The sequence below is a fragment of the Cordyceps fumosorosea genome (assembly GCF_001636725.1).
Source record: "Cordyceps fumosorosea ARSEF 2679 chromosome Unknown scaffold_40, whole genome shotgun sequence".
NCBI classification, from domain to species: Eukaryota; Fungi; Ascomycota; class Sordariomycetes; order Hypocreales; family Cordycipitaceae; genus Cordyceps; species Cordyceps fumosorosea.
The window spans coordinates 2,449-26,170 of NW_017387340.1; the positions used below are offsets into that span (position 1 = coordinate 2,449).

At 32.9% G+C, this 23,722-nt stretch overlaps 1 protein-coding gene across 1 annotated transcript; it reads left to right on the top strand.

Moving 5' to 3' along the window:
* Window positions 1-19,818: 19,818 nt before the first annotated feature.
* On the top strand, window positions 19,819-21,557 carry ISF_09018 (candidapepsin-4 precursor; the record flags this gene model as incomplete). The annotated part of the gene is made up of 4 exons (XM_018852621.1): window positions 19,819-20,494; window positions 20,566-20,854; window positions 20,920-21,217; window positions 21,270-21,557. The coding sequence occupies 4 exons, from the start codon at window positions 19,819-19,821 to the stop codon at window positions 21,555-21,557; spliced, it is 1,551 nt and encodes a 516-aa protein (XP_018700146.1).
* Between the last annotated feature and the right edge of the window lie 2,165 nt (window positions 21,558-23,722).

Here is a 23,722-nt window from a genome sequence, read left to right on the forward strand (position 1 = left end):
GTGATTATAGTAAATTTAAAAAGAAGCTTAAAACTACATTCGGGGACCCTAATAAGGAACGAATGGCAGTCTATAAGCTTAAGTAGCTAAGACAGACGGGCTCCACGTAGCATTATGCGAGGGAGTTCCGCCGTATTGTGACACGGCTCTCCTAGGATGACGATAGTTAAATGGAACTCTTCTATAATGGACTAAGGGAGGAAGTTAAGGATGAAGTCTTAAAAAACGATCGACCTAATAACTTTAGTAAGTTCATTAACTAGATTATTAAGATTAATAATAGACTTTACACTTAAAAGCTAGAACGTAGTAAAGGAAAAGGGAATTAAGGACCCTACCCCTAGCGACACCAGCCTAACACTAGAAGACGCGTATATAGATCCATAGCCTATAGAACTCATCTAGGTCTAATAGAACTTAACACTACGAATAAAGAAAAAGCTAAGACTTACTATAACTATAGTAAGAAAGGACACTTTATAAATAAGTGTTAGGCTCTAAAGAAGTAATAGAAGCCCGTAGGAGAAGGAAAGAAGCTTAATATAGCTAATCATAAAGACATACCTACACATAATATTAGTATAGCTAATAGCGAGGAATACTTCTCTAACACTAATAAGTAGGCTTATTATAACGAACCCACATTAGATAAAGACTAGAACTTTAGAACGCAACTGTTGCCTAAAGAAGAGGACTAGGAATATAGAACCCAGCCGCTAGCATATGCGTCTACACTAGAATTAGGAATATAGGAAGACACTAAGTGTGTTCAAGTCTTGGTTTTCTCTTTGTTCGTAGCGTCAAGTTCCATCGGACCTGGGTGAGTTCCGTAGGCCGTGGATCCATGTACGCGTCTTCCGGTGTTAGAGAACGGATGTATCCAACCCCACTGTGCTCTTCAACCTACTCTACTAGCTAGTAGTAAGAGAAACCTACTATATAAAGAAGCACCCTATAATAAGTATATCGCATTAAGAACACATAATAATCTCGTAGGCCTTATATTACTATATAGGCCTTATGTTACTATAATGGTTATAAATAGCACCTTTAGAAGAAACTCGAATATAGGTGGTTCCTAAGTCAGCCACGCTTTCTAGGCTATAAACCTTATCTAGAAACCCACCTTCGTTACTAGACGATTTAGAAGAAACACGCCTTAGAACTTATCCTCTAGAGGAATAAAACGAGGAAGGTTATTATATTAAGGATAAAAACCCATACACTATCCGCGCTATAACCTTATAGTATAAGAATAGAGGAAACAGTGTAATAAAGAAAGACTCACCTAGCCTAAGTCCGATCAATATAAAGGGCAAGTAACCGGATTATAGCCTAGCTCCTATAGAACAGTTAGAAGACTATTACTAATATAAGCGCTAAGAAGAACGCGTAAAGAGAGGAATAGACTAACAAAGAGAGGAATAGACTAACGCTAATAGGATGAATAACTATTAGAATAAGCAACTAAAGGGAAAGTTAAAGGATTAGGAAATAATAACCGTTATTACTATTAGGACTAATTCGTAATAACCGTTATCACTATTAGGACCGATTCGTCAATAGGGATCTAATAGGTCTCTATGTACTATAAACGTTAATAGCACTACACACCTCACGGTTAATATCCTCATTAAAGGAAGACTAATCTAGATAATAATTAATAGTAGAGTATAAGGAAACTATATCTCGCCGAATCTCATTAATAAATTACGATTGCCTTAGAAAAAGAAAAACGAGCCCTACTAACTCCGTAGAGGGAGAAGCTATTAAGTATAGCTATAGAGTGGTGGATTAGGAAACCGCATAACTTCCTATGTCTATCTAAGGCACGAACCATATTCTCTCCTTAGATATCACGGAGATCTTAAAACATAACGTTATATTAGGGATACCCTAGTTATAAGCGAGTAATCCCTAAGTTAACTAGAGAATAGACTAACTTTAGTAGGATCCACTAGGATGCGATTATAAGAAGAAGAGTGGCTAATAGAAGGCACCTTTATTAAATTAAGATAGGCCTCTAGGACTATATGTAATCGCTAGAGAGCTAAAAGCTAAGACAATAGAGATTCCTAAGGAATACTCATAGTACAGTAAGCTGTTTAGTGACAAGCTAGAAATAGGACTACTAGAGCATTCACACTAGGACTATAAGATCAAACTCCAGCCTAGTAAGGAACCCAAGTTCCATAAAGTTTATCCCTAGAACCTAGAGTAAGACAAAGCGCTTAAGGAATATCTAGAGGAAATGTTATAAAAGGGATACATAAGACTATCTAAGTCCCTAGTAGGATACCTAATCCTATAGGTACTAAAGAAGAATAGAAAACTATAACCATATATTAACTATTAATAACTAAATAAGATTATAATTAAGAACTAGTATCCGTTACTATTAATTACTAAAATCTAAGATAAAGTTAGTAAAGCTAAATAGTTTATAACCCTTAATCTAAAAGGAGTCTATAACTTAATACGAGTTAAGGAGGGCTATAAATGGATAATAGTAGTCCGAACTACTAGAGGACACTATAAGTATCTAATAATGCCTTTTAGGCTCACTAATGCACTAGTAACGTTCTAGACAATAATGGATCACGTTTTATAAAAATAGCTTAATAACTTTATAGTTATATACCTTAATAATATCCTTATCTACTTAGACACACTCGAAGAATATAAGAAGCATATCTATAAGGTATTAAAAACTCTATAAGATAATAAGTTACTAGTTAGAATAGTAAGGCTAACGCCTTAAGCTAATAAGAAGATCTTAAGTCAGAAGGCATTCTAATAGAACAGCCTATATTTATAAAGAACTAGGATAGGAACCTTATTCTAAGTACATAAGAACTTAGTGTAACCTAGTAAGTTAAGCTGGATGACACTTAGATACGAAGAATTATATTATATATAAAGAACGACAGCTACCTGAATAATTAGGAAATAAAACCACATATGACTAAGAGTGGGAATAACTACTTATTTAATGAACAACAGTATATTCCTAGTACACTTTAAGAGCAGCTTATTAAGGAGATACATAAACACCCGTTACATAGACATTAGGGTGTAGGGAAAACAATCAGTAGACTAAGAAGATCGTATAACTTCCTAGAAAGCAGAAAGATTGTGTAAAGGGTTATTAGAAACTATAACATCTATAATAAAGCTAAGGTAGTATAACACGCGCCTTATAGGGAACTATAACTAATACCACCATTAGAAAGAGTATAGTAGACAGTCACTATAGACTTTATTATTAAATTACTAAAATCTAAGGAACCTATAATAGGAGTATACTACGATAGTATCCTAGTTATTATTAACAAATTAATAAAATATGCCTATTACGTTCTATATATAGAATTAAGTAATACGAAAGATCTAGTATACATATTTTTTAAAATAATTATTATATAATACGGATTACCTACAAAGTTAATAACAGACTAAGACAAGCTCTTCATATTAAACTTCTAGAAATGCCTTATAGAAATTATAAAGGTTAAGTAAAACCTTTTAACGGTTTCCACCCACAAATAGACGGATAAACCGAAATCCAGAATTAGATACTCGAATAGTACCTACGAAGTTATATGAACTACCAATAAGACGATTAGGTAGAATGGTTACCACTCGCGCAATAGGCTACGAATAGCTTAGAAAACGAGAATACAAAAATGTCACCTTTTAGGGCAAATTATGGATATAACCCTATAATTAAAACACATACAACACAGAATGTGAACGCGCTAGTAGCTATAGTACATACAGCTATAATCACGGATATATAGAAACACCTATAAGTAGAATGGATATTTTTATAGAATTAAATAAAACACTACGCGGATAAAAAGAGATTACTAGCGCTAATCCTAGAGAGGGGAGATAAAGTTTACCTTATCTATAAAAACATTAAGACAAAACAACCTAGTAATAAACTTAACTAGAAGAAAATCGGACTATTCCTTATTAAATAGAAATTATTAAAAGTTAACTACGAACTATTATTACTAGAAGGGATAAGGGTACATCCTATATTTTATATATTATTACTAAAGAAAGTACTAAGTGATGTAACACTCACTATAGATATTACTATTAAAGACACGAATGAATACGAAGTTAAAAAAATACTTAAAGCACGAGGTATAAAAAAGAATTATTATTATCTCATTAAATAGAAAGGATACCCACACTTAGAAAACACGTGGGAGCCCCACGAGAACCTCACGAACTACTCGAGCCTGCTTAAACGGCTTAACTAACAACGCTCCACTTAGATAAGTCCACCTCTAGCGACAAGAAGGGATCTAATGATATAGTATTCTAATTAATCACGTCCACATAACCTAAGGACTATGCTTAGACGGCGGCTTCTAATAAAGCCCACTCCGACTCGTCTAGCTCGTTAAGCGACTAAAGGCCACAACTAACTATAGTAGAACCACAAGTCACAAGAGACTCACGTTATTTACGCAGGCGGTCCAGCCTAGTAAGGGCCTCAGAGGATTCCCACTAAAGACATTATAGTGAAGTAGCAGCCTCTTCCTCCTCCTAACGCAGACGTTAAGATTCAGAAATTATTCGATTAAGAGATAATACAAGCACGCCTAAACCATCGCACGAGCGACCTTAATGAACGCACTCCTTACAACGAGAAACACCCTCCATCATCTTATAAGAAAGCTTCTATGAATAATAAAAAGAGTAAAGTATAACGATAACACTAAACTCTTTAATAGCAGTAGTAAGTTTAGAACGCTGCTCGGCTTTATTAGAACGAGGCTTAGGCACTCGGTTAGGCATTATAGGAAAAGAAGATGCAGAAGGAAGAAGGAACTTACGAAACAAGACTATAGGTCTTAGGATAAGACTAATAGAGAGGGAGAATAATGTTATAAATGCACTAAGGTGCTATAGATAAGGGGCAGGGCGGCCCGAAGAAGTGACCATAGGGCGCTTACGAGGGCGCAGGAATAAAGGAACTAGTCACGTGACTGGATCACTAGGGATCACGGTGATCCAGCATTAATCCAGGATCACTAGGATCACAGAGTGAGCTAAGTGATCTAGGTAACACAGTAGAGGATAGGATGGATATATAAGGAGGAGGATTCTAGTAAATAGCTAGACTAGATCTCTACTAATTAATCTAAGTAATAGTTCTACTATTAGGAGTAATCTCCTAAACGTGACTCAAGCTACGATACTGCTCATCTGCACCTGTGGTGCATTCAACCTGACTCACTTCCTAAGAAACAGATTTACTGTGGATTAGAGAAGAGCCACCGTTACATATCTTTACTACCTTTACTACTATAGTCTTAGACTACCCTCTTATTTTAATTAACTAAGCCTTACTTTCTAATATTCTTAAGGAGATTTACTATATTAACTACTAGCTCTCTTTACTAGTTAGTATTTATACTACCCCTACTACTACTCCTACCTTAGCCTTAACCCCTAAGGAGGAGGGGGAGGAGGAGAAGGAGACTAAGAATAGTAAGGAGTTTAATAATACTAAAGAGTAATCCTAGTCTATAGTTAATAAGGGCTTAAGTTAGTCTTAACTATTAAAAATCTTTTTTTTATATATTATACTAGAGTAAGCTTTAGTAGTTTATAGTATAATTATAATATAGCCTTAGTTTAGTCTAATAGTAGTAGTTTTTTAATAAATAGAAGTTATTTTATTAATACTCTATTTTACTTTTAAGTTAGTTCTACTCTATATAAGTCCTTTATTTAACTATTATATATATTAGTCTTTATATATTATATAGTTACTTTATTATTACTCTACTTTCTTTTAAGTAGTTTAATACTTATAGTATATTATACTAGTTTTATATTAAAAGTAAGTTAAAGACTATTCTATCTCTAATTACTATATAGTATAATAGAAAGTAGAATATATTCTTACTCCTATTAGTATAGTAGTATATACTTAAATTAAACTTAAGGACCTTTTTCTTAAAGAGAAAAGCGTTTAGTCCTATCTTTTTTATTCTTATTTATATAATAATTAAACTAAAGTACTTTAATATATATAGTATTAAGTCTAAGTAGGACCTATACTAAGCCTAAAGTAGTTTATATATAAAGAAAGTAGTTAATTACTTTACTCTACTCTATTACTTAGTTTCTTTATATTCTTATTATAGTTTTTACTACTATATTACTTATTATTTAAGTGTATACTAGTCCTCTAGTAGGGACCTATTAGGGGCCCTAAGGATGTTTTTATATAGGTCTTAGAGTAGGAGGGGGGGGTGTGTTTTAATAGTCCTCCTCCTTTAGCTTTATTATAGTATAAAGGAGGTAACTTATATAGAGGTATATTAGAGTTACACTATAGCCCTATTAGTCTCTTATTAATTTAATATTCTACTTTTCTAAATAGTAAAGTATAGGTTAATAAAGAGAACCTTTATCTTTACCTCTATATAGTACTTTAGAGTAGCTTTAAAGACTCCCCTAATAATCCTAAGGCACTATACTTAAAGGCTACTAAGGGCCTAGACTAGGCCTATAGTAGCCCTAGTAGAGGGTAAGTACTATATTATAGTTTTAAAAGCTATTATTAGTCTAATACCTCTAAAGTAAAGGTCTTTTACTTCTTTTCTTTAAGGGCCTTATAACTTCCTAATAGTAGTATATAAGGCCTAGATTACTACTTTAACTTTATTAGATACTACTTTAATTTATTTCCTTTATCCTAGAGTAAAAGTAAAGACTACACTTAGTAATTATATTTAGTTAATTAATAAAACTATTATACCCTTAAGTATAATTAGACTTAAGTCTAGTATATAGTTATATTAAAAGTATATAAGCTTAAACTTTAGTATTAAAATATCTAGGTTATTATTTTAAAACTATTCTTTATAAATAGTTTAAGCTTTTATTATTATTACTTTAGTTTCTTTATAGTTCCTTCTAATATATAGGAGGTTTATATTATTAGTGAACTTAATAGTATATAAGCCTAAAACTAATTTAAGAGTAGTATATAAGGAGGATATAAAAAAAATAAAGAGAATAAGTAAGAGTAAAGAGCTCTATAGTACCCTTTACTTAACCACCCTCTATATTATTAACCTACTATTAATCTAGAGCTAGTTTATTTAATTATTAAAGAAGAATTAAATAATTTTAATAATCTATATTAGGAAGCCTAGTCTCTTTATCTCCTTTAAGAGTAATTAGTAATTAATATTATTAAAGGCCTTAACTATATCTAGTTAAAAGAGTAATATAGTCCTATAGTAGACTTATATTACCTTTATTAATTCTACTACTATAGATATTACTATCTCTATTAATCTTTATCTCTAGTTACCTATCTAGCCTTTAAGTAGGATCTAGTACGCCTCTACTATAACTATAATCTAGGTTATAAGTATTTTCTTAAAGAGCTTTCTTATAGTATTAAAGAGAGTAATTAGTCTCTATCCCCCTACTATATAGAGTTTAGTTAGACTCTTTCTTAGCTTTTATAGGACTACTATAGTCCTAGTTTAGTACTATATTAAATAATATCTAATCTCTAGTAATAAGTTATATAGTCTAGTGAGTATAGTAAGGAGGGTTAGACTAAGGGCTTTTAGGAGACTATAGGGGACTCTATTTAGCCCTAGTGTATTCTAAGTAGTTTAACTCTTAAAGGTGTTATTAACCTCCTTTAGTATTATTTCTATAAGGATTTCTATAGTATCCTACTTATAGTTAGGTTTACTTTATACTTTAGTTAGCTTAATAGTAGTTCCTACTTTTATTAGGTTTAAAAAGAACTTTTTAACTAGTATATTAGCTTTCTCCTCTTTTATTTAGACTAATAACCTATATTTAGATTAGTTTAGTACTAGGATTATATTTATAATATAACTTATTATATTCTACTTAGTCTACTTAAACTATCTTTAGAGTAAGGATATATTATTAATTAAGTTAAAGTATATCCTTTATACTACCTATTATACTTTAATTATAGTTTAAGTCTATACTTTATATAACTTAATAGTAATCTCTTAGTTTATCTAATTTCTTATCCTCTAGACTCTTCTTTATACTTCTTTAGTATAGTTTATAGCTTATTTTATTTCCTAAGTCTACTACTCTAACTATCTATCCTATAGTAAGACTATCTTTAGGATAGCCTAGTTAGTAATATTAACTAAGGTTATAACTAGCCACCTATAAGCTATCTCTAGATATAGTAGACTATCTATTAGTATAGTAACTATAGTTAGGAGCTATACTATAGCTTTAGCTTTTATTATATTCTAATTAATTAATATTTATTTCTTATAGATAGAGGACTATTCTATTATATAGGCTTATAGTTCTATAAGCTATAGGATATAGTTAGACTTAACTAAGTCTCTAACTATAAGTGTATAGTATACCTTTAGTTATAGTAATACTTATATTAGATTAAGTATATTAGGATATCTATTATATTTATACTATATAGCTATTCTTAGGGGGGTAATAAGTATAATACTAAAGTAGACTAGTTTATTAACTATCTTATTTATATACTAGGACTATCTTATATAGAGGTCCTAGGTTAAATAGTATATATTAAAGTCTCTTACTATTACCTATAGGACCTTAAGTGCTATTAAGGCTCTATAGAGTAGGCGTATTAGGTTCACCCTAGACTTAGAGTAGATATTTATAAGGGTAAGTAGTTTAGTCTAGAACTAAATATAATATATATTTAACTCTACTATTACTTCTTAGGTTAATCTATTAATTCTCTTATATATATAAGTTACTATCCACCCTCCCTCTTAAAGGTACTAATATAGTACTAAGGTAAGGGTAGGTAGAGGGTGGCCTAGTATAACCTCCTATATTACTAATATATTTAGTCTATCTATAGAGTAGAGGGCTAACTTAATATTACTATTATCTTTATAGATATTCTATAAGAGGATCCTTATTTATTTATTTAGACTAAATGTTAAGGACTAGCCCTATGGCTACTATAAGTAGGTGTTAATATAAAGTTAAATTAAATCTCTTATAGAGGAAGAGGTAAGGAGGTTATAATAAAGTGGCTACTATACATAAGGGGGAGTCCCCCCCCCCTATTAGCCCTATGCCTTAGGCCACTAGGCTATTAGTCTAGCTAGGCTATAGCCTAAGCTCTTATATAGCCCCCCTATTATAGTTATAGAAAACCCCTCTATAGTACCCCTTAGCCGTTATAATGTCACCCTCTATTAATTGTCTTATCTAGAGTCCCTTTTATAATAGCCTCGTCTTTATTACTTATTTCCTTAGTGTACTACTATAGAGGGTGTTCTTTTAGATTAGTAGTAGCCTATTATTCATTCCTTCTAAAATAGGTATTATATTAGTACACGCCTAATAGCCTCTTTTTAGTCCTAAGGAGGGTGCTACTTTATAGATAGCTCTTTATTAGGAGGTTATAAAAGTGAGCTATAAGTAAAGTACTAGCCCCCCCCTTTATTAACACTTAATATTATCTTATCTCCTTTTAAAATTCCCTCCCCTCTAAACCTTTTCCTCTTATTATTATTCCTTTAGTAAGTAACTTTATTATATCTCTATTTATACTTACTCTTAATCGTTACTTACTATTCTTTACTTATATTCTAAATCCCTTCTAACTCTAAATAACTTATATTATAATAAACACTACTACTATACTACTACCACCTCCCCCTCCTAGGGGTAATAATAAGGTTAGACTAAAAGGCTATAAGGGCCTATATTACACTTAAGGTAGTATCCTATTATAGGGTAACTCTAATAATAAGTAGTAGGACCTTATTAAAGAGGTCTAGTTTCCTTACCTTAACTATCTCTTATTAATAAGGATATACTTTACTTTATAATATAAGATAACTACTAATAGTGGTTATACTTAGTACTCTATATATAAGAAGCCCTATAATAGACGTCTATACTTTTTTACTATAAGCCTACTCTTATATTAACTTATTTACTATACTACCTCCTTTATTATTAACTAGAAGGTAATTAAAGTCACTATAGTAGGTAAAATAAGTAAGTTAGGCTTAAAAAAGGTAAAGCCTACCCCTACTATAGTGTTAGTACTCACTTAACTCTATAATATTATAGTCTACCTTAAGGCTAACCCACCCTACACTAATATTATTAAGGTACTTACTGCCCCCACTCCTACTACCACTTAGGATACTAAGTCTACTATATTAACCCTAGTTAGTACTTAAAACACTATTATTTTTAAGGGTAGTAGTAGCTACTATAGTACTAGCTAGGACCTTATATTAATAGTATCCTCCTTTAACTTAACCCTATCTAGGATCTATAGTGAGATTTAAGCTTTTAATATAAATGCCCTTACTACTACTACTATACTTTACTAATAGTGTTCTAGACTAACTATTAGGCTAAGGCTAACTACTACTATAAGCTTAATATAACTATAGCCGCTTTTAACACCTATCTTCTTAAGGGTGTAATAGCCCTTATAATAAGCTAGTAGACACTATATTAGGCCCTTAAGGCCCCTAAGCCTAAGTTACACTCCTCCTACGACGGCTGTACTTATAATAATAACTATTCGTACTACTACTACTCTAACTAGTGATCCTATTAGTATAGGCACTATAGGCACTATAAGTGATTATACACCTTAATATATTAGGATATTTTTTCTTAAGCTTATAGCTAATATAAGCGCTTATCTTACTATTATAAGTAGGAGTCTAGGTTATAAGTCTCTAACGTAGAGTTAATTTCCTCTAATAATAGTGTCTCCTCCTTTAATAGACTACTATAAGTTTACTATTTCTACTGTCTAGTGCGTTTATATTAGTATTATCTTTCTTATATTTTATTTTTATTTTTCCTCTAGTGTAGGGTTTTATAGTGTTAGGGAGTTTTTATGTTTTTATATATTCTTTTTTAATAAGTAGTTTTATAAGTATAGACTATATATACTAAGGTTCTAAGGTGTGGCCCTATTAACACTATAAGTCTATTAAAGAGCCCTTATTATAATAAATAAATTCTTTTTACTTACTACTATCTTACTATTCTTTTATTAATATCCTATATTACTATTAGTTCTAGTTATATTTCTTCTATAGGTGTACCTCCTATAGCCTTATATTATAGTATGTATTTCTCTACTCTATTTTAAACTTATAAAGTACTATAGTGCTCTATAGTGTATTAAGGGGTTCCTATATAGGGTTATAATACCCCTACTATTTTACTAACACTTTATATTTACCTCCCCTTCCTTATACGTTTTATACTTAAAGGACTACTAACACTTTAAACTCCTCCTTTAGACTATTATTATCCTTATTATTAATAAGTTATAGTTTAAGTGCCTAATCCTCCTATAATTAGAATTAGGATAGAAGGGGGTTATCCTAAGAAGGGGGTTATCCTACACTCTCTTAACTAGATCTATATAGAAGGTGTTATAGAGGTCCCCTAGTATATTAAGTGTTATATTTAATAGTAATAGTGTTACTATTACTATATATTTTACTTAAACCTAGTTAAGCTTCTTTAATAGTCTTAAGGTTATTATATTATAGAGTAAGAGTTATACTTTATCTTTAACTTAGTACTAGTTAACTAGACACTATAAGTAGTCTACTATCTCCTTTATATATTATTATATATAGATAATACTAGCTTAGGCTAACTTAATACTATTATAAATATAGTTAAAGAATGCTTTAGCCCTTACTACTAGTATTTTCCTTTAGTATAGTATAGTGTTTTCTAGCTTTTTCTAGACTGCCTTTAGTTAGAACCTATATAGTAGTATATTTAAGCTATAACTTATAGTTAAAGAATCTTAGTTATTAAGGGCTATTTATACTATTAGTAGTTATTTAGGCTAGTTATACTAAGAGTATAAGATAAGCACTTATAGTACTACTTAGACTTCCTAGTTCACTTACTTAGTACTCCTATCCGTCTATAAGTAAAACACTATTAAAAGTATCTACTTAGTACCTATTAGTGAGTATATTATACACTAGAATAATCCTACTTAATCTAAGCCTTAGTTACTTATAATTACTATAAGGAAGCTAAAGTACTACTATTAGTAGTAAAGGAACTAGTATGTGTAAGCCTCTACTATTATAGACATTATCGCCTCTAGCTAAATGTACTTTAATAAGTAGTCTATTATTACTATTAAGTACTATAGCTCGCCTTTAGCTTAGGCTAGGAGATCTAGTATAAAGTCTATTAAAATCTATTACTAGTACCTATTACCTACTAGTATTAAGTGTAATAGACTCTACTATTAGTGTTAGGACGTGTGTGCCCTATAATATAAGCAATTATATATATACTATACTATATCTTAGGATATCCCTAGCTAGTAGAAGTTATATACTAGTATTATAAACATTATATTCTATCCTAAGTAGACTACTATTAGTAATATATAGACGTCCTTAATTAGATGAGTTATTAAAGGTTCTTAGGATAGGATCTATAGGCGCCCTTAGTACTAGAGATTTTATAATAGTAATAGTAAGTAATCCCCTACTTATTCCTTTAATATAGCCTTAGTAGAGAATTATCTAACCCCCTCCTATATATCCTATATCTTTACTATATATAATAGGTTAGCTACTAGGGCCTCCTACTATAATACACTTAGCTCCTTATTTTAGAATAGTATTAGTAGTGTTTTATACTAGGTTATAGAGCTAATAGCTATAATATTAACTAGCTAGACTATTATATAGGGGGGGTTCTATAGCTAGTTACTATATATCTCCTACTAGCTTAATATATCTAACTATTAAGTAAGGGGGCCTAAGTAGTAGTATAAGTAGTAGTAAAACTATAAAAGAAACTTAGTCTAATACACTTATTATTTAGAAAGGAGGTGGGGTTTTATAAAGTATTCTAGGTTTTTATAGTCTATTAATATTATAAAGGGAGAAAGCTAACCCTAGAGTTCTACTGCCTAGGCTTTAAAGTAGGCTATTACTATAAAGAGCTCTTTATTATAGATAGTATAATTCTATTCTATAATAGATAGTTTTACTAAGTAATAAGCTACTAGGTGTAGTATACTATCCTTATCTATCTATAATAGGTAGCCTCCTAGGCCCACCCTAGAGTAGTCTATCTTAACTATTAATTCCCTCCTAGGGTCCTAAAGGGTTAGATACGGCTCTAAGAGAAAGAGTGTCTTAAGTTATTAAAAGATAGATTCTTCTACTTCTCCTTATATAAACTATACTCTCTTCTATATAAGCTATATAAAGGGGGCTACTTACTATAGAGAATTAAAGGATAACTTATAGTAGAAGTTTATAAATCCTAAGAAGCTTTATACACTTATAAGTTATATTAGAGACTCCTAATCCTATATTATAGCCACTTTATTTAGGTTTAGTTTTAAAGACTTACTTATTATAATAATAAACCTTAGGTATTTTACTATCTAAATAGAGAACTTATACTTATTAATATTAATATAGAGCCTAGTTTTCTCTAAGTAGTATAGGACTAATTTTACTTTTACTTTATAGTCCACCCTATTACTAGAGCTATATATTAGGATATTATTAAGATATACTATTATAAAATCGTCTAAAGTGTCCCTTAGTATACTATTAATATATCTTTAAAAGCTTACTAGGGCCCTAGAAAGTCTAAATAGGTATATAAGCCACTTAAATAGACTAAAGTAAGTATAAAACACTATATATTTCTCCTACCCTAGTTTTATTTAGAGTTTATAGAAGACTAAGTGGATATTAACTTTTATATACTATTTTACTATTAAGAGAGTATATAGTGTCTCTTTTATTAATAGTAGGGGGTATTAGTTATTTTCTATAATAGTGTTTAAGGCTCTATAGTCTATATAAAACCACTAGCCACCTACTAGCTTCTTAATAAGGAGAACTAGTACTATAGTAGAGGAGGAGCTAGCTTATATCCACCCTTTATTAAGTAGGCTAGTAAGCTATTAATATACTTCTAGTAGCTAGTTATAGGACATCTAGTATAGCCTCCTATAGAGGAGCTCTTCTAGTGTACTATCTAGATATATTTTAAGCTTTATATTATAATTAAACCCTAACTATATTAAGGGTAGGCTAGTCGTTTTTTCCTCTATAAAGAGGTCTTTAAACTTATTATACTATTCTAGGAGGCATTATTCTTTTACTAGAGTGTAATATAGTATAGTATTAATCTTATATAGACTTATTATTATTACCTCTACCTTAATACTAGTTATATAGAATTTATCTTTTAATGCCTTATAAAATCTCTTCCTTATAAGTAGGGTAGAGTATAGTATTAGACTATATTACTACTATATATAGATACACTAGTTAGGCTTATTCTTTAGGTAGAGATATCCTACCTCTATATTAATAATTAGGTAGTACTATTATAGCTAAAGTAGCCCTAAGATCACTAGGTGGGAGAGGGCTAGGATAATATAGAGTAGTATAGAGAACCACTAGCCGTCTATATTAATATATGTTTATACTGCCTTTACTATAGTAAAGAGTAGTATATCCCTTACTATAAGGTGGATCTATCTTAGTAAAAGGAGGGTAACCTATTATAGCTATAATAAGTCTACTAATCCCTCTTATATTACTCTATAGTACTTATAACTAGTATTAATTAATATATCTAGGGGGGTAGATGTATTAATAATACTTAGTACTAAGAATAGTTATATTTATATATTTTCTTATTTATTTCTATATTTAACTCCCTTCCCCCCCTTTATTATTTAACTTCTATATTATAGGTATTATTATATTACCTAAAGGGAGTTACTTCCTTAGATATTACTATTTTCTACCTTTAAGTTATTACTTTAGTTAGTAATTACTATAACCTAAGATTATTATATATCTAGTTATTTTACTAAGAGTAGATAGTATCTTATAATATAATGTCTATCTTAACTATACTAAAGGTAGGCCCTTAATTCCCTCTAGGAGTGTAATACTAACTTAGACACCTAGGGCGCCCTCTCCTACTCCCCTAACTAGCACTATAGCCCTTTTATAGGGGCCCCTAGATAGGTGTAGAATACACTAATTCCTATTATCACTATATCCCTATTAGTATTAACTTAGTATTAGGTTAGTGGTTTATTAGTTTATAATTAATAGTTCTCTTTAATCTAAAAGGATTCTAAGTCTATAAAGATTACTTAGATATCTTATACTACTATATTATAATCTATCTAGGAGATCCGCCTACTAATAATTAAGCTCCTTATAGTATTAGAAAGGGTGAGCTAGAGCTTATCTAGCTTAACTTTATCTACCTATACTAGCCCTCCTACTATTACTAATTCCTATTTAAAGTGTATATAGTAGTAGGAGAAGGACTCCTTTTCTTACTATTTTATTAAGCTAAGATGTATTATTACTAGCTCCTAGTAGTAAGGGTCACTAAATACTATTTTAAGATAACTTAAGAATATATAAGGGTCTAATTCCCCTTAGTAGCCTCCTACTTTAAAGTAGACTATAACCTTTTACTATATAATTAGGCTAAGGCTTAACTATATATATATAAACTAGGCTTATAGTAGACTAATAAAGGCCTTATTAATTTCTAGTTTATACTCTATTATTTACTTCTAACTTATAAAGGTTTTTATATCTTTATTAAATTTTTCCCTCTATAGGAGGGGCTTCTATTAAATAGTTATATAAGTTAATACTAGTTTAATACTAATAGTCATCTATAAGGGTGGATGTGTATGTCCGCCCTAGCCCTAGGAGCTAGTTAGTAAGAGTTACTCTTAGAGAAGCTATATTTCTATTTATAGTTTATTATTTTATTTAAGTAGGGTTTAATTTAGTAACACCACTAGCTTAATATAGTCTATTAGGGTGTTCTTAAGAAGACTACTTTACTTCTATTATAGTAACTAAGAAAAAACTAAGAAGAGATTTAATTATTAAGGACTAGCCCTATAGCTACTATAAGTAGGCGTTAATATAAGGTTAAATTAAATCTCTTATAGAGGAAGAGGTAGGGAGGTTCTATAAGTAGGCGTTAATATAAGGTTAAATTTAAATTAAATCTCTTATAGAGGAAGAGGTAGGGAGGTTATAACGAAGTGGCTACTATATATAAGGGGGAGTCCCCCCCCCCTATTAGCCCTATACCTTCGGCCACTAGGCTATTAGTCTAGCTAGGCTATAGCCTAAGCTCTTATACTAAACTAGTATAAAGGTATCCTAAAGTAGTATTATAGTTACTTAAGTTAGGAGGGGGGGGGTGTTATATTTATTAGTAGTATAGTTAGCCTTTAGGGTGATTAGGATCCTATAACTAGGGTAATAGGCCCTAAGGCTAGGTTAAAAGTAAGTATATCCTAGTGTATAATCTATATTAGACTAGGTTACTTAGTAGTGTCCTAACTCTAACTATATTTAAAGTTAAGTATATTTATTTAGTAGGAGAAGGGTCTCTTAGTAGGCCTAGTACTAAGTGGGTAGCCCCTTAGCTATAGACTACTTATAGCCCTCTTCTTTAAGGAAGAGGCTCTTAGTAACTATAGTATTCTATTATTAAGAGTATTATAGGTTTTAAAGTAAGTAGGGTAGTACTAGTATACTTTATTAACTCTTATTTAGTTTTATTCTATAATAAAGTAGGCTTAGGCCTATACTAGATAACCTCTATTATAGTTTAAGTATCTTTCTTTAGTAGAGTCTTCTTAGGCTAGGTAGTTTTTACTATTACTATAGATATAGTATATATACTAACTATATTACTTATCTTTAGTATAGAATTTCCTAATATAATTAAACCTATAGTACTAAAAGTACTATAGGGGCTATACTATCTCTATATAGGGCTTATACTAGAATACTTAAGAGTTAAAGTATACTCCTCTCTTATAGAGTTAGTTTACTATTTCTATATTATATATACTAATAACTAGTAATACCTTTATCTCTACTCTAGTCTAAGGGCGTTATACTTTAGTAGAGGCTATTTTTACTTTATTAAAGGCTAATAGTGTATTTACTAGTCCTAAGGTGTCTTAAGGGATCTCCTCTATTAGTATTACTTTAACTACTATAGTATATATATAGTAGGCTATTATTACCTTTATACTAAATATAGTTTTTACCTACTAGTTATCTTTAGTGTATTCTTTTATATTATTATAGAATAAAAGGATAATATCCTTTAATAGGAACTACTATATAGCTACTATAGTATTAGTCTAGAGGGCCTTATTAACTACTACTACTACCTCTAATAGTAACTAGTTCTATACTTCTTAAGTATAGTCTTTAGTATTAACTACTAACTCTTTATTATATTATACTAGTACTAGCTTAGTAGATAGAGTTAACTACCTTTAGTCTACTATTATATTAGTATAGGACTAGGGCTAATAGTAGTCTTTATACTTTTCTTTACTTTTATTTACTTTTAGTATTTATATAACTATTTCTTTAATTATTACTTAGATTATTATTCTAATAATAGAGGGGGAAACTTATATTAGGGCTATAGTAGCTTTAGTATAGTATAATACTTATTAGTATTAGTACTATAATTTCTTTACTCTATCTTTATACTCCTTAGGGATTAAGAAGAGGAGCTTATTTATAAGTTCTTATTTAGTTAACTATTTTAGTTAGGTTATTCTTATATTAGGCTTATTATAGCTTACTTTAGTTAGAGAGTTATATCTTAATACGTCCTTAGTATTATTTTAGCCACTATAGCCACCCCTATTAATACGGCCCTAAGCTAGTATTATATAGGGGTGGTTAGAAGTGTTAATTTACCTTTCTTAAGTTCTTTTCTAATTTTATTACTAGGTTAGGCTTAGTGTGGTTATAAGCTAGATTCTTATTATAAAAGTTAAATTTAAGTGTACTAATAAATAATTAATTTATTTATAATATAGTGTATAGAAACCTCTTTTTTTAGTTTTATTTATAAAGAAATAAATACTTAAAGATACTATATTTTAGTATTCTATAGTACTTTATAATACTTTATACTCTATAGTATTTTTATATACTTATTTTTATAAAGTACTATAGAGTATTAAAATATAGTATTTTTATATACTTTTATTTCTATAAAAATACTATAAATTAGAATTTCTATATATTAAATTATAAATTTATTAATTATCTATTAGTATATAGAGAAATTTATTAAATTATATTCTTATTTATAGAGAAATAGATATATAAAGATACTATATTTAGTATAATATAGTACTCTATAGTTATATATTATTATAGGTAAAAGCTTACTACTATAAAGTACTAAAATATAGTATTTTTATATACTTACTTTTCTATAAAAAACTATAAATTAGAATTTCTATATATTAAATTATAGATTAATTTATTATCTATTAGTATATAAATTTTCTTTTTATTATATTCTTAGTTATAGAGAAATAGGCGTTTAAATATAATATATTCTAGTATAATATAGACGAATTATTCATTTGCACAAATGGCGGTACCTTAGCTAATGTGCGACTGTATAACGCTTGTAGCATGCATTTCTACGACGTTTGATGTGCTGTCTTATTAGCTAATGCTGTGGGACGGGCCGTCCCCACAAGTGCATGAACAGGGCTACAATGTAATGATGTGAGGTACCTGAGGTTTAGTTTCTGCCAATAAAGGCGACAACTTCAAAAACAATAAATAAGGAAACACGAAGGTAAACAGTGTTTACTCAAGGTATGAGAAAGATCTCCAGGAAAATTGACGCCACTTCCTAGGAGCCGCACACAGATCAACGGGGGTTAAATATAGGGACTACAAATGTTTGTCCCCACCACATCAAAGTCATGACTTTTGAACAATGCATATAAAAGCACGCCGGGAAAACCAGTAGACCAATTTCTATGCTAATGGGGCGAACAGCAGTTACGCGTAAGCATAAGCATAAAATTTCAGTATTAGACAGAGTGATATTGAAGCCGCAGTGCAATTGAAGCGACCTTACGATTCACACATACAACAGGACGCTTTAACAACCACAAGTAATCAGCCTAGCTTAATACTTTTACTACACATATTTTTAAGCATGAACCATTGGTAGGCTACCCTTTGTGTCAGCCATATATCCCGAAGGTTCGGAATCTACACATGCCACACTCGTACTGCGGCACGTGTAGTACCTTTACCAAACAGTAACGAATAGGAAAAGAGAATAAGTTAAAGTGCAGAAAAAGGGGGAATGAAAAATCAAGACAGACAGAAAACAAGGGTTCTTGTTTACAGAGTAAGATGCGTTTTATCATCTTGGTGATAATGCACTGGCTTTACCACTCAGCGACAGCGACCCGAAGATCGAGTAAGGGCCAGCCCGCAAGTTAAACATGCCAAGGCTACGATATTCGTTAGGTCCGCAACCCTTTATTCATACTCTACCATGTATCTGGCAGCCGATGACTCGGCGAATGCGATGCGAATGCTTGGTACCTATATGCCGCCCTCCCTGTTCATCGTTACATCTACTCTATACACAGGTAAAAGAGGACAAGGCATTACGCAGTTGCTCGGTATCCCAACATGTTGTATAGTCCAGAGAGCTAGTCAGCATATCTATGCAATCTGCTCGACTTGAAGGCAATAGCGTCGTCTCGAGAGTCACTCATGGAAGCTACTGCGAGTATAAAAAGGCAGTGTAGTCCGCCTCAGAACCACCTGGACCATCAATATCCATCGCGCCATTATCTGAGCTTCTTCTCATTCCTTTTGGTTTTCAAACCCACAGTTTTACAACAAAGTTTCATCTCTGAGAACCATGCACGTTTCTGCGGCTTTTCTCTGCCTCCTGGCTGGCCAAGCAGTGGCGGCACCTCATGCTGCTCGTCAAGACGTTGCTGTCGGGCAGGTCGTGCAGGACGGTACTGCCACCGAGCCGGTCGTCGAGCCGGTCGTGCAGGAGGATGCCAGCCAGCCGGTCGTCGAGCCAGTAGAGCAGGGCACTCCTGTCGCACCGGTCGAGCAGGATGGCACTGTCACGCCGGCTGAGCATGACGGTGCCGGCGAGCGAGAGGGTGCCGTTCAGCCTGTGGTTCAGGACGGCGTCTTTCAACTTCCCTTCTTTACCGTCGCCCCCGAAGAAGAGCTGCTGATGGGCAGCAATGAGACGACCGGCACTGCGACGACCAAGCGTCAAGTGCCCGTTGGCCTTGATAATATTAAGTATGGTGGTGTTCGGCCGGCCATGGCCCTGGGCGTGACCATCGAGGTTGGCACCCCGCCGCAAAAGGTCATCGTTGAGCCCGACACCGGGTCTAGCCAGCTCTGGGTGCCCGGCGTAACTCCAGCCAATGGCCGCACGGGTGCCGAGTCGGTCTACTTTGACAAAAGCGTGAGCACCTCGCTGCAGGATCTGAAGAAGATTTCGGGGGCTATGTATGGCTCAAGGGAAAGGGTCATGTTCGATATGATTAGTGACGACGTCTCTGTTGGCGGTAAGGATGAGATTTGAACTCTCTAGTTGCCTTCTTCTTGAAATGTGATGGGGCTAACGAGCAACGTCTAGGCAAGTCCATGGGTAAACTGAACTTTGGGGTTGGCAACATGAACAGCCCCCATACTACTGTGGGACGCATCGTCGGTGTCATGGGCCTCCTGCCCCCCCGTGCTACTAGCAAAGGCAGTACCGACTTTATTCCCCAAAAGCTCCTAGACGAGATGATTGTCAAGACCCGTGCGTTTAGCATGGCTTTACGAGAGAAGGGCCAAGGTCTGCTGACCTTTGGCGGCTACGACACGAGCAAGTTCTCCGGATCCCTCGAGAAGCTTCCCATCCTTCCGAATAAGTCGAAACAGTACGTACACGCGTTGAGTATCTTCTCTCATTTCTCTTGTCCCTATTCTCATCTGCGGTTAATAGCTATATTGTTTCGGTCCAGTCTGTTTCTCTTACGGCCAGCAGCGGCGGTAGTAGTGAGGTCATCCTCAACAACCAAACTGCGTCGAGGCCATTGTCCATGGGCATCGACTCTGGCTCGCCCGCTCTGGTCTTGAAGGATGATCTCTTCAAGATTGTCGAGGACAAGCTCCAGGCAAAGCCCTCGACGGGCCCTCTAAAAGTAGCCTGCGACGTTGTCGACGCTGGTGCGTCGCTCGACTTCAAGATGACCGACAGCACCACGGTGTCGGTACCCCTTGGCGACATGGTGCTCAAGAAGGTTGACAGTGACAAAAACTGCATCATCGCTATTCAGAAGACTGGAGTGCCAGCTGGTAAAGCTCCCCTCCCGCCCCCGCTCTCCCCCCCCTTCCCGCCGCTCGCTCGTTGTATATGACCCGGATGATAGCTGCATCTACGTCGGTCGCGGCGCCGACTGCGGCTCGAGCGTCGTTGCCATTGACGGCAAGATGCCGACCGATGCCGTCAAGGGAAAGTGCAGCGAGGAGCCGGCCGCCGTTGAGCAGCCCAGCGAGGGCGTGATGGCTAGTATCGCGGCTCTGACCGACGAGCAGCTCGCAGCGCTCATCAATCCCCGCATTGATGAGGATAAGGATTAAAAAATCGTAACCAGGGTGAGCAGAATGGGGCGGCCTTGGAGATGGGTTTTGAACGATAGACGCCGTCCGTCGCTTCATGGAAAAGTGAAGTCTGTGAAGAAAGGGGAGAGGACAGTCATGACCCCTTGGCCGAAGCGGAGTCTTGATAACTTATCGTCGGACAATGCCTATTGTGAAGCTTCCTATTAGCCATTTCTTCCTAGCTAGAATATAACATCTCTGGATCTCAGATGCATTCGCCTATTAGATATAAGACGTAGTCTTGTCGAGGTACAAGAAGGCAATGGGGGCGAGACTGGGACAGAGAAGGTTGACGAGCTACCAGCAAACGGACAAGCCATTATTGCTGTTGGAAAGCTGGAAGGTTGGTACAAGACGAAGATTGAAAAGCTAGGTTCAACGTTACCCTGAGATAGATGTACATCCAGTTTTAGAGTTCTTAGACTCGTGCTCACACCTTCCTCCTACATCTACACTAGTACCCACCTTTATAAAGAGATTTTTTAGCCACCTAAACGCACGCCTAGTAGACATTAGCACTAAGCGAACCGTTTAGCGCTCTTATATAGCCGTAAGTAATAGAGATTAGCTAATCATCTACACTTATAACTAGTATAAAGGGCCACTAATAGTTCCTAGAACGCTTCTATTATAATACATAAAAGGAGCTTATAAGAGATACTACTCTAATAATAACCTACCCCTTCTTACTTAATAGTAGTCTAATATAATACTTAATAAATACTATTAAAACTAATTATAAATAATAGTTATATTTTAAAAAAGATAAATAAATCTAAATACTAACTACTATAAGATTCTTTATTAATAAAGAAAATAAGATTATAAATATACTTAATATTATAGACTTAGAATCTAAAATATATAAAATTATTATTAATAAAAAAGAATATATAATAATTAGAGTTAATATTCTATATAGTTTTATAAAGTTTATTATTATTTATATAAGAAAATTTAATTATTATTATATTTATACTATTATTAAGAATATAATTAAGTCTTTACTTTACTACTAGAATTAATTCCTTTATAGAGATATAGTAGAATATAGTAGTAACACCCTATAAATAAACGTACTAATATTAGTCACCTACCCACTAGTAGCATATATCCTAGAAAAGCTACATTTAGTATAGTTGTGTAGATAAGACCGACTGACGAAAGTTCTAGATGATACTTAAGGAACTATTAAACTAATAATATTTAGCATAGTAGTGTCAGTAAAACCGTGCGGGCTGAACATATAAACTCCTCTCCTATCGCTGTCCAGTAATGGGTTCGGGAGGTGTAAAGTCAGGCCGAACTCATGAATCGACCTTTAGTGTCCTTACCTCACAGCGTAACAATAATGACTAAAATAATAGTTAGAGGGTGTGCTTCTACCCATGCGAATTCTAATAAAGACTAAAATAGATAATATTTAGAGTTTAGTAGATTAATACGCGATACTATAATCCGTGATTTACGTGCCTAATGGCGTAGTGAGGATCACACTAGATAGTAGCTATAAGGGGCGTTTTACTAGCCTTATAACACAGTAAAGGCTTAAGATAGAATATATAAACTATAAGGAGAGGTTAAGTATCTTATCTGTGTGTTGTCACAATCGTTAATATACGAAAGATTTTAATAAAGCGGCCTATAAGGTAGAGAACTAGCTTTAACTTTTTAGGTTAATCTTATATAGCTTATATAATAAGATAATAAATTATAGAACTAATAAGCGACTAGAAATAATATAATAAGTAAATAATAGGAAAGAGTAAGAGTAGAAGTAGTAGAGGTACTATAGACTATTTTATAAGCTGTCTTCCTTACTTATAGCCTAGTACACTTTAACTCTCCTTATTTCTAATTTAACGAAATTTCCACTAGTGGCGATATATAGAGTTTCTAAACTAGGAGCTAGGATAGTAACTCTATTATCTAAAGACTTTAAATCTATAATATAATTTCTTTTTAATCTTTTATAGTAGCGTTATTATTTCACGTTAGCCATTCTAATTTACATCCTAGTTTTAGTCCTACGCCCCTATTCTTACCTATTGTGTATCTAAACTAAATAAAGAGCAGTCCTAGCTAAATAGGTGCAATAACGCCTTTCAGCAGCCTTAGAGTCAGAGACGCTTTTATTATTAAGA